Source organism: Podarcis gaigeae (genome assembly GCF_964106915.1).
Source record: "Podarcis gaigeae genome assembly, chromosome: 7".
NCBI lineage: Eukaryota > Metazoa > Chordata > Lepidosauria > Squamata > Lacertidae > Podarcis > Podarcis gaigeae.
The window spans coordinates 90,776,450-90,789,357 of NC_139683.1; the positions used below are offsets into that span (position 1 = coordinate 90,776,450).

At 46.5% G+C, this 12,908-nt stretch overlaps 1 protein-coding gene across 3 annotated transcripts in view; it reads right to left on the reverse strand.

The window, feature by feature from the left end:
• ADCY2 (adenylate cyclase 2) overlaps window positions 1–12,908 on the reverse strand; it is a 134,870-nt gene that overhangs the window by 59,962 nt on the left and 62,000 nt on the right. For all 3 annotated transcript variants that reach the window (XM_083748572.1, XM_083748571.1, XM_083748573.1), the window contains 5 exons: window positions 10,676–10,803; window positions 8,142–8,300; window positions 6,858–6,990; window positions 4,450–4,626; window positions 3,654–3,697 (listed from right to left, as the gene is read on the reverse strand). In XM_083748572.1, the coding sequence (XP_083604698.1) occupies window positions 3,654–3,697; window positions 4,450–4,626; window positions 6,858–6,990; window positions 8,142–8,300; window positions 10,676–10,803 (641 nt within the window). The remainder of the gene's footprint in view (window positions 1–3,653; window positions 3,698–4,449; window positions 4,627–6,857; window positions 6,991–8,141; window positions 8,301–10,675; window positions 10,804–12,908) is intronic.

Below are 12,908 nucleotides of genomic sequence, written 5' to 3' on the forward strand. Positions count from 1 at the left end.
GCTGAACATAGTTCACAGCTACATGTGGTAGGCAGCTCACTAAGAGAATAACTCTTCTGCTTTTCTGTCTTGCCTGAAACTACAAAAGAGGGTGGTATGCAAGTCACCTGGCAGGTAGGTGTCATGGGGCTGACAGAGAATGCCGGGGAGGAGGAGGAACATTCAGAGGGAGGTAGACAGGAAGTGATGGATGGGGAAGGGGGAGAGAGCCAGGAGGCGGAAAGGCTCTTAGATGCAGAAGCAGAGCCCCAGCACGCACAGGAAGTTCTGGTACTGATGGTGAGGCCATGCCTATTCCGTCTGCCCAGGAGAGGAGAGAGTTAAAGAGGACGGGCGAGAGGCGTCACAGGAAACTTCCTCGCCTTTTCTGTTGGAGGAGAAGCTGGCAAAAGCCACTCCCAGAATCTGAACTGGAGGATTCAGATGCATGATTGTAATGTGCTGCCTGTACATATGTAAAATAAAGAACTGTAAATATCTCTGAATGAGCAGAGGTGCTTATTGCGAAGAGCATACACGAGCTATCACAGTAGGTCACAAACATTTTTATCTATTTATTGAGCTTTGACTGCTCTTCATCCATTCCAGATTTCAAGGTGGTATATGGGGTCCTACCAGACTGAATTTTTTTGCAAGTGTATTCTGCATTGGTACAATAATAGTACATTAGTGGTTTGATTTATAGTGGAGCACCATATATAACTCAGTTTTATTAGTTGTTCCCTAAAGCCACATCATTGCCATCTGGAGAAGCAGTATAGTGTGACAAAAGTGGTACCAACCCATCCCCCAGAGCCCTTGTGGTATGAAAAGTTACAGAATTTCAGCAGGAAGCTATGGGACATGAAATGATTGGAAACAGAGCAAAATGTCTGCCCCAAAACTTTTGCAGGTGCATTATTGAAAGTAAGATCATGCATAAATGAGCACAAATCTTCAGGAATGGACAATAAACGATGCCTGGAGGGACCCACAAATAATATTTTAAACAATTACCATGTCCAATAAAAAATTAACAAGTTAAATAAGATATTAACAATTGGAACACAGGAAGCTGCCCTGCACTGAGTCAGACCATAAGAGTTTGAGCAATCAACAACCACAGTAAGACTTTGAACCATCATGTATCTCCAAATGCCTGGCTAAGCAAGTGATTTTTTACCTGGAACTGGAAATCCAATAACATAACGGCCATCCATGACTCCAGGAGAAAGGAATTTCACAGTTGGGACATCACTGCAGAGAAAGCCTTCTCCTGCGTTGCCACCCATCAGGCCACAGGAAAGGCCTGGGCTGGCTGGCATTGGGAGGGACATGTCCTCAAGCAAGTGAGTCCAAGTCAGTTATGGCTTTATATAATGACATCATGAGAAGTAGCACATAGGATGTCAGAACAGATCCCAGGCGGTTGGTTTTATGTGGGTGTACCAGGTAACAGGGACACGGGTGGCGCTGTGGGTCAAACTACAGAGCCTAGGACTTGTCAATCAGAAGGTCGGTGGTTCGAATCCCCTTGATGGGGTGAGCTCCTGTTGCTCGGTCCCTGCTCCTGCCAACCTAGCAGTTCGAAAGCACGTCAAAGTGCAACTAGATAAATAGGTACTGCTCCGGCGGGAAGGTAAACGGCGTTTCCGTGCGCTGCTCTGGTTTGCCAGAAGCAGCTTAGTCATGCTGGCCACATGACCCGGAAGCTGTACACCAGCTCCCTCGGCCAATAGAGCGAGATGAGCGCTGCAACCTCAGAGTCATCCACAACTGGACCTAATGGTCAGGGGTCCCTTTACAAGGTAACATCCAACAGAACTCTGCACTAGCTGAAGTTCCCAGACCACCTTCAAAGGTTGCCCTATGTAGAGTGCATTACAGAAATTTAACTGTGAGGTTACTAGGGCATGAAGTCCTGTGGCCAGACTATCCCAGCCCAGAAATGGCATTCTTACAATTACTAAGCAGTCAGCTGATTTCAAGTCTCAGGCTGAATTAGACATGGCATCTGTCATATTTGACATTGTATAGTGGAGTTTCCCCTCAATGGTGGGGCAGATCAAGACCACTGAATAGGAAAGGGGGGCTTTGTCCTCACCAAGGTCCCCAAACTAGACTTCCTTCCCCGCTTGTTATTCATAATGGAAGGAAAGCTTTTATTGGGAACTCCCCTCCCATTGTGAATAGTCAGCATTCGCAGGGGTGGGGTGGGGGTGGGGGTCCAGTTCTAATCAGGACTGCAGCAGCAACAAAATGCTTAAGTCACCCTCCAATACTGTAAGTACTTCAACAAATCCAGGCCAATGCAAAAGAGCAAATGTACTGTAGCATCTGGGAAAGGAGTACGACAAGGCTGTATTTTGTCTCCCTGCTTATTTAACTTATATGCAGAATTCATCATGCGAAAGGCTGGGCTGGATGAATCCCTAGCCGGAATTAAGATTGCCGGAAGAAATATCAACAACCTCAGATATGCAGATGACACAACCTTGATGGCAGAAAGTGAGGAGGAATTAAAGAACCTTTTAATGAGGGTGAAAGAGGAGAGCGCAAAATATGGTCTGAAGCTCAACATCAAAAAAACGAAGATCATGGCCACTGGTCCCATCACCTCCTGGCAAATAGAAGGGGAAGAAATGGAGGTAGTGAGAGATTTTACTTTCTTGGGCTCAATGATCACTGCAGATGGTGACAGCAGCCACGAAATTAAAAGACGCCTGCTTCTTGGGAGAAGGGCAATGACAGGCCTAGACAGCATCTTGAGAAGTAGAGACATCACCTTGCCAACAAAGGTTCGTATAGTTAAAGCTATGGTTTTCCCAGGAGTGATGTATGGAAGTGAGAGCTGGACCATAAAGAAGGCTGATCGCCGAAGAATTGATGCTTTTGAATTATGGTGCTGGAGGAGACTCTTGAGAGTCCCATGGACTGCAAGAAGATCAAACCTCTCCATACTGAAGGAAATCAACCCTGAGTGCTCACTGGAAGGACAGATTGTGAAGCTGAGGCTCCAGTACTTTGGCCACCTCATGAGAAGAGAAGACTCCCTGGAGAAGACCCTGATGTTGGGAAAGATGGAGGGCACAAGGAGAAGGGGACGGCAGAGGACGAGATGGTTGGATAGTGTTTTCGAGGTTACCAGCATGAGTTTGAGCAAACTGCGGGAGGCAGTGGAGGACAGAGGTGCCTGGCGTTCTCTGGTCCATGGGGTCACGAAGAGTCGGACACGACTAAACGACTAAACAACAACAACAACACTGTAGCATCAGCTTGCCTGAGTCAAATTGTAGCAGAATTATATTATTTCAGCTTAATCCTAACTGCTGTTCAAAATGACCCTAGCTAACAAAGTGAATGCTTATATAGATTAGAATTGCTGGTTAAAGAGAGTACAGTAGTACCTCGGGTTACATACGCTTCAGGTTACATATGTTTCAGGTTACAGACTCCGCTAACCCAGAAATAGTACCTCGGGTTGAGAACTTTGCTTCAGGATGAGAACAGAAATTGTGCAGCGGCGGTGAGGCCCCATTAGCTAAAGTGGTGCTTCAGGTTAAGAACAGTTTCAGGTTAAGAACGGACCTCCAAAACGAATTAAGTACTTAACCCGAGATACCACTGTAATGCATTTTTCTCATAGAATCAATGTCTGAAAAATGAACACATACCTTTCTCTACAACGCTGGAAATTATACTGACCCATAGGCATATCCTAAGAGAAATTGAGAGAAAATGTCCACATAGTATTATAAAAAAAAAAATTCTTGATTCTCAGTATATAAGGTTGTATTGTAACACAAATGTTGTGTCAGAGAACATTTTCTCCAGCTCAAAAATCCCAGTGAAGTATATGATAAAATCCTTATTAATTTTAATGGGCCAGAATTGCATCAGTGCAACTCCTTGTATGTCAACTCATAAGTAAAGTCCTGCTGAGCTGAATATGACTTACTCCCTGGTCAATGTGTGTAGCCTGAGTGGTGCAAGCCAAATGACGGCAACACACCCAGCTAAATTAAGCATGAGAGACTAATGATTTCAGGATCATATTAATACACGCCAAGCTCTGACAGAGCAGAACACAGGCTGATCAGCATCCTCTTTCTCAGTCAGACACTTGCAGGAAGCCTGCCTGACGGCCATGAAAGCAACACCAGTCCCTAGTTTATTTTCCCAGCTGGTCTTCAGAAGTGTCCCACCCTGGAATTAGGAGATTCCAGGGCTTCAGAGTCTTGTAGCACTCTATGGAGGCTGGTGGAGTTTGTCCATTTCCCTTAACTCCCCTTTCCAGTGCACAGTGCTAAAGGGCTCTGGTTCAGGGCTGGTTGCCAGTCTCAAATCTGAGAACTGAATTGTTGTCTGGGGGTGGGGGAAGGAAAGAAATCTAGAGAGGAGGGAAGGGCATAGTTTTACCTCTCCTCCACTGTGCTAGCGCTGATATATAACGATGCTGAAAACTCATACCATGGTGCTGATCTTGCCATTTTCTGTAATCATGCTGTCCCGATGGTGCAAGTGAGCAAATGGCTTGGCTGCTCCCCATGACTCCAAGTACCGGGTCATACGAACAGATGCTCTCATTTTCGCTCCATCTAGAGTATTCCGGGGTCGGAAATGATGCGGCGGACTTCGTTTTTCTTCCTGGTTAGGGAATAAATAAACCCAAGAGGTACAGATAGCATAAAGCTTGCACGATTTCTATTTCCTATTTTGACCAATTTATTCTAGTTTTGGATGAAACATCGGCTCTAGATCCATTCCAGTCCGGCTTCCGCGCTGGTCATGGGACCGAGACGGCTCTGGTTGCCCTAACAGATGATCTTCATAGACAGCTGGATCGAGGTGGGTCGGGGCTGCTGATTCTTCTAGATCTGTCAGCAGCTTTCGACATGGTCGATCACGAACTCCTGGACCGCCGCCTTGCCGACGTGGGGATCCAGGGCACAGTCCTTCAATGGCTGCGCTCGTTTCTCTCTGGTCGGGGACAGAGGGTGGCGCTTGGGGGGGAATTGTCATCGCGCCACTCCTTGGTGTGTGGAGTGCCACAGGGTGCGATACTCTCCCCGATGCTTTTCAACATCTAAAGGCGGCATTTTTCCATCTCTGCCAAGCTAAGCAGTTGGCTCCTTACCTCTCTCGCCCTGACCTAGCCACTGTGATCCACGTGACGGTCACCGCCAGACTGGATTATTGTTAACTCGCTCTACGTGGGGCTGCCCTTGAGACTGACCCAGAAACTCCAGCGGGTGCAGAATGCTGCGGCGAGACTCCTTACGGGGTCTTCGCTGCGAGATCACATTCACCTGGTGCTATACCAGCTGCACTGGCTCCCGGTGGAGTACAGGATCAGGTTTAAGGTGCTGGTTTTAACCTTTAAAGCCCTATACGGCCTAGGACCCTCGTACCTATGGGACCGCCTCTCCTGGTATGTCCCACAGAGGAACTTACAGTCTTCAAATAAAAACATCTTGAAGGTCCCAGGCCACAGAGAAGTTAGGCTGGCCTCAACTGGAGCCAGGGCTTTTTCGGCTGTGGCTCCGATCTGGTGGAACGCTCTGTCACAAGAGACTGGGGCCCTGCGGGACTTGACATCTTTCCGCAGGGCCTGCAAGACAGAGGTGTTCCACCAGGCCTTTGGCCAGGGCACAGCCTAACTCCCTCCCTCGGCAATCTTCGCGGAGCTCTGGCCCAATGGTTGCCAGTGGCTTGATTTGAATTAATTTTATAATGAATGGTTTTAGAGTGTTGTTTGTGCTGTACTTTTGTACTGTTTTATTGTTGTTAGCCGCCCTGAGCCCGGCTTCGGCTGGGGAGGGCGGGATATAAATAAAAAAAATTATTATTATTATTATTATTATTATTATTATTATTATTATTATTATTTTGCTCATCATGGGGTGAAGCCGCGGAGAGCAATAAAACACAAACTACTGAAAATCTTATTTAGCCGCCTCCTGACTTTTGAGATTATAGCTAGCGTTGTGGACAGATAAATAAGGGCAAGGGACTTGTTCCTTAAAATCAAACAAACCAAGATCCTCAGGAAGACGACAATACCACGCAGCCACGTAACATAAAGATCTAGGTAAGTAAATGCTCAGTGTTGCATTTCTTATTGTCCTGACAAAGCACAATCCAGAAGTGTTTCACCTGATGGGATGGAGCCACAACAGCAGCTTCTCAGCAGGGATGCCACTGCTGCTGCCGGGAGGAGGTGAGCCACTGCAGGGCTCACACCACTGCACGCCGGCCCGCCCACGAGGCAGACTGAAGCAGCCACCTCAGGAGGTGAAATCCAGTGGGTGGTCCCCCCCATGCACATCCCCCGTCCCCTGAAGTGATGGCTTCCAGCAAGATCGCACAAAATTTCTGCAAGATCTCGCTATATCTCGTCAGAAGCCGCTGCAGCAACACAACCCTGGTAAGCGAGGCTTGGGGGGGGTTCACCTCAGATGGGTCACCCCTCCTCCCAGTCATCTCGACCCTCCCTCTTCTGGGAAGCAGGCATGACATACCTACCAAGAGGCGGCCGCTGTGGCTCTGCCCCACTGGCCAAGCCAGGTCTGGACAGCTGTGAAGCAGAGCTGTGAAGGCAAGCAGCAGTAAGCCCCCACCTGGTGCACTCCCCCCCCCCGCCCCCATCTTATGGCTGTGCCAGAAGAAGAAAGCAAAAGCTTCCACTTTTAGATCAGGCACAGATTAGCCCCAAACCCTAAACTGCGGCTGTACTTAACTATGATTGCCTAAACTCATTTTCATGTCTGAACGAGCCCAATGTAAACCCTAGAAGCCACAGAAGCAAAATCATGGCTCTTGTCTGCTTATAGCAGTTTCAAATATAATGTGGAGAAAACAAATGAAACATTACTAACCTTGGGGTTGATAATGAAGTAGGTTTTCACCTTATGCTCCTTGAGATACGGGTCCCTTGCATCTCCATCCCCATCCTCCACTTGGTAAGCTCCATTCAAGTGGGCCAAGGTGACTGAAGTAATGTGAACACGGCTGAAATTATGGTTTATTTTAAAATGACCATTATACAACATTAAGAATGTAACACTGCTTTTTTTCTTTTCTTTTACTATTGGGAAATATTCCCAACAGCTATACAAAATGAAATACTTGTGAACTAAACAACACATTGTAAATGAACATTATATATATATTTGCAGGCAACGAAACTGGATTGCTGTGCACAAAAACAAATGCAAACTCTGCCCTCATTCACACTGACGTAGCCAGCCTAAACTTGCCTGTATTATTTCAAACTTCAGCAGGAGCTCACATGATTCCTGCATTCAAAAATAGAGAAATACATCTGTACACAGAATACGAGCATGTCCAAGGACTACATTAGAACCTCTTCCACCATCCTTCTCTAGACTTTTTATGTGGAGTGGATTCAGTCACTTGAACCTGTAGAACAGAACAGTAAAACCCTGATTCCAGATGGCCACCTCAGTGAGAACTAGGCCCATCATTCAATTGAGCTCCAGAAAAACAGCCAGTCTTTAACATTCTCATTTGTTCCAATCAAGTTATCCCTTGTGGGTGAAAAGGATCCAAGGAACACAAGAAGCCCCAAGGCAAGTGGCTTCTCCATTCAACTAATACATTTGAAAGGTATGGAGCTGTTCCCTACCCACTTAAATGTTTCTCTTCCTCAAGATAGATCAGAGCAGCTTCTATTTGGTTTCTAGGGGGTCTGCTTTCTCATCAACTTATGGGAGCCAAACCTATATGCTCAGCAGTTGAACAGTATTGTGTGCCTTCCAAGACTATTGCATTTCAGTAAAAGGGAAAAATATCTGTTTGCTCAGGATCAGAGCAAATAAACAGGGTAAAATGCATGAATTTTAATAGGGGAGTGGGCACAATCTAGCCACACCTGCAGGCCTACTACTTTCAATTGCAGAGTTAAACACATGGCTTAAAAGGACTTAACTTTGGTGGGATCACATCCAAAGTTTATAAAAGGTAATCAGGCCTATTTAAATATAGAACATTCCAGTGGGCGAGGCGAGGCAAGGCCATCCCCTTGGCTGAGGACTACAGGGCCTTCTTAACTGCACAGTAGGCGTTTTGGGTCACCTTGTAGGCACCAATTTATTTGAGGAAATGTATCCACACCCATCTTAAATAGAGACTAGTCTTACCCAGGAACTCCTCCGGCTTCCATGTGATTGGCTAGTGTAACATCATGTGACCATACATCATACTGCCATTTCTGCAGTCCAATCACGCCACAAAGGACATTCCCAGAGTGCACTCCTACTCGCATATTAATATCAACTCCAGTTGCATCTCTGACCTTCCTATTGATGAAAAATTATTATCAATCGCAGCTGTTATTTTCTGGACTTTGAAAAAAGCGCACGGTGCTACCATTACCACACAATGACTTTTTCATGTGCTACTATTCATGTCTTAATTAAAAAGTGGTATTTATACTTTTATAACTAAGATATTTGCTGGTTAAAGCACAGCCATGTTAACATCAATATAAAAGTAAACAAGCTAAAAAAATGGCTACAAATTCAATTCAAGCTCACAAGTATTATTTACAAAGAACTGATTCTAAATAAAATTGGAACGTGCCTTTTATTTTTTGAGACGAACTGGCAGTTGTCATACCTAGCCTGATCTGGAATCAGATGCTGAGTCCTTGGGAGGACAAACCAAACACCCCACAGGCCAAGGACCTTGAGGAGCAGTCAAGGCCAGCTAAATACAGTGTTGAAGATCCTCTTTGAGGGGCCCTTTGCATTAATACCTGACAAGGAACCCCTGGAATGGTCAGAGGAGCAGGTGGAGCCATCCTCCAGCCTTTGAGTGCTGGCGCCCAAGTCTTTGGGTTCAGGCCAAAGAGTGACAACACAGTAGAGCTGTGGACCCAGAGTCATTGGTCTACTCATGAAAAGGGGGTTTAGTTGTCAGTAAGCAATCCCCGATTCTCCTTCACTGCTGGTAGCTGTGGTTAGGATGTGATTTAGGAGGCTATGGTATATAAGGTTTCTTGTTCCTGCTGCAAGTCATCATCCTATTCCCCTTGCTATTGTCCATGGTCTTCTCCACCATCAAAATTTAGATTCTAAGCTTATTGGATCAGGGCCTTGTTTTGTGTTACTCTGTAAACTAGACCTAGATGACATGATGCCCTCTAGATACTCAGCCCTCTGCCAATGGTCAAGGATGGTGGGAACTGTAGTTCTCAACATCTAGAGACCACCACCTTGGGTACTTCTGCCATAAAGCACTATTTACATTGATGATGCTAGACAAATTTGTGGCTGCTCAAAATTATTGTATACACTCCAACATTGGGCCCTGTAATTTGCACATCAACCAGCCTCTGCTCCAAGATGGGGGCAGTTAGCCCACTTTTAGAATATCTTCGGAAAACCTGGGAAAGTCGATGCTGTCATTAAAAAGGTTTTAGCAGATCTAGATCTTCCAACATGGTCAGATAATATAGATCAGTGGTGGCCAAACTTGGCCCTCCAGATATTTTGGGACTACAACTCCCATCATCCCTAGCTAACAGGACCAGTGGTCAGGGATGATGGAAATTGTAGTCCCAAAACAGCTGGAGGGCCAAGTTTGGCCATCACTGATCTAGATCCATAACGGGCAGGGAGTGGACACAAAAAAATGGGCAAATCGGTTTCTCGCTTTTGCAATCAAAAGTTTAATTCTCCACATTTCCACATCAGTTTGCTTTTTTAAAAAAAGTCCTCCTGCAAACACCCCACCGTTTTAGTGTTAATTTCTCCTAACATAGAGGGCAAAGCATTTCCCTCTAAAATGATGTTTTTTGTATGTTATGTTCACCAGTATGGACATTTTATGGATGCTTTATCTACATGCATTATTCCACACATTACCTAGCTGGACAACTGGGTTGCAAAATTCGGAGAAGTACAAATTCCCAAGGATGGCTGTACTTCATTTCTTGCATTGTTTGGGAAAGCATGACTTTGGCAGGCTAGTCTTTAAATGCAAACTGAACAGAATTCTTTGCCATCTCTAGTGGGCACTACATTATGAGGGAAAGATTGCCTTTTACCTCTTCTGTGTATTATCTTACTGCGCTGCAATGCTGTTTCATGTGGTATACCCCCAAATCCACACCATCCCTCACTGTTGTAGCTATGGAGAGAAACAACATCATCTCATTTGATATGGAGCTGAAAATCTTAAACATAAAAAGGTAAAGGTAAAGGTACCCCTGCCCGTATGGGCCAGTCTTGACAGACTCTGGGGTTGTGTGCCCATCTCACTCAAGAGGCCAGGGGCCAGCGCTGTCTGAAGACACTTCTGGGTCACGTGGCCAGCGTGACATCGCTGCTCTGGCGAGCCAGAGCCGCACACGGAAACGCCGTTTACCTTCCCGCTGGTAAGCGGTCCCTATTTATCTACTTGCACCCGGAGGTGCTTTCGAACTGCTAGGTTGGCAGGCGCTGGGACCGAGCAGCGGGAGCGCACCCCACCGCAGGGATTCGAACCGCCGACCTTTCGATCGGCAAGTCCTAGGCGCTGAGGCTTTAACCCACAGCGCCACCTGCGTCTAATCTTAAACATACTGAAGCACAAACCAGAGCAAAAGCTTCAGATTTAAGGCAACTGTGTGAGGCTTACTGGGGAGGTTCAAGGTAAGGACAAGGACAAGTTACAAAACGCCTCTACCTACTTTATGGCTTCACACATGTCCAGTCCCATTTTCACACAGTTCTTGGCATGGTTTTGGAGAGATATAGGGAGGCCGGACACACAGTAGTAGCAATCTCCCAAAATTTTAATTCTCATGCATTCATTTTCCTGAGAGGGGGAAAGAAGGTTCAGTTAAGAGATGCCCAGCACAGCAACTACTCTATTCCAAACTTAAAAATGGAAAGCGTAATGCTGGTGGTCAACAAAAGAGGTTTAAAGTCTCAAGGCAAATTTTTAAAAATGTAGTATAAACACCAACAATTGGGAAACAGTTGCCTGCGAGCGCTCCCAATGGAGAGCAGCCTTTACCAAAGGTGTCATGGACTTTGAAGACACTCGAACTCAGGACGCAAGGGAGAAATGTGCTAAGAGGAAAGCACGCTTGGCAAATCCACACCGTGATTAACTCCCGCCTGGAAACCAATGTCTCCACTGTGGAAGGACGTGTGGATCCAGAATTGGCCTCCGCAGTCACTTACAGACTAACTGTTAAGACTGTGCTTATGGAAGAGAATCTTACTCAGCTGTGAGTGATCACTAAAGAAAGAAAGAAAGACCATGCCTGGAGTGCTGCAGAAGCACAATATTCTTGGTGCCATCAAATGTATTTCACATAACGATGGGGAGGAAGATAGCTGGGCTGGACATGCAGGATGAGATGCTCTGCCGAGAGCTATGTGCATCCCATTTCCACTGACCTACTTTTCCTGAAATGTGAAATCAGAAGCACACACAAGCTATGCAGTATCCAGAGACCTAGGAAATTAAATTAAAACTCCTCCTGCCTGGTACAAAAATAGATATCTCTGTTGGGAGCATGGGATATTTGTTGTCATCCCTATTCCAGCACTTGCAGGAAGAGCAACACCACTTCCTAGGCTTAGTCTTCAGATTTATATTGCCACTTTGCCATGCTCCTTCACGACAGCATGATTAGTCTTTTAAATTATGCCCACCAGCGTTATTTTTAATCCGTTCAAAAGCAAATACTGTTCCATTAGATGTTAGTGATTTGCAAACCATTTATCATAAAACTCTAGGGTTCCTCAGGGTTTTCTTGGTGAGATCAGTGCTATGGGCAAGCTGCCCCAAAGGCAGCTTCCCCACCAGTGCTGATCTTCCTCAGCAATGCTCACAGGCAGGCAAGTCTCAGGTGCAGAGCGACTTTATCTGCAAAAAAACTTTGCAAAAGCATTGCAGGAGATCATGTGGCCCATACTGGGCCCCGCTGGAGCAGGTGGTTCCGCTAAATTGCAAACCACCTGAAAGAGTCTCTTGCTGCTGTTTTCTGCAGATGTAATGGAGGCGGTGAAGAAGGTCTTCTTCACCGTAGCTACCGCCACTTGGTAGGCTCAACATTGAGCTCTAGCCCATGTCCAGTCAGCTTCAGAATGAGTTATCCGCCACTGGCGCGCTAGCCGTCTCAGCGATTGTTTCATTGCCCTCAGATCCAGGGAAAATCACGGGGCTGTCCGGGCTCATGCAATGGGAGAGGGTGCTTTGGAGCCAGACAGTCAATAGCCCTGATTAACTCCACATTCCAGCGGGCCACAAGGGAATCAGCTGAAAGGCCATCAACATGGGATAAAACATCCCCCTACCACTCTCTGGAAACCATTTGGATCCATTAAGTGGCGGGGGTGGACTATCCGAATCGGTCCCACCTCCCTGCAGAGGGGAAGGGTCGCGGAAAAGTCAAATTGACCATGACACTTCTTTAGTTTCGCTTTTACTTAGTGTCAGATCACCAACATCCATAGAGGTGAACACCAGGTCCAAGGCATGTCAGCAGCTATGAGTTGGGCCAGACTTATTCAGGGACAGCCCCATGGAGGTTTCCACGAAGTTCCGAGCAGCCCCTTGTAAGGTCGTGTCGGCATGGATGTTAAAATCCCCTAGGACAACCAAACTAGGTGTCTCCAGGAGAACATCGGCCACGACCTGAAGCAGCTCGGGCAGGGAATCCTTGGTGCAGCGGGGAGGTCGGTACACCAAAAGGAATCCTGTACTGCCCCTATTGCCCACTTCCAGAACATGCACTCAGAGAACTGGACGCCTGGTGTAAACTAATGACTTCCTAAATATCACTGCAACCCACAAGGCCTGAGTTGCTGTGCGTAAGAGAAACCTGGTGGGCAAGCAGCGGCAAGGACAGGCCCATCTGCTTCATCCAACCAAGTCTCTGTTACACATGCCAGGTCAGGTCTTCCATC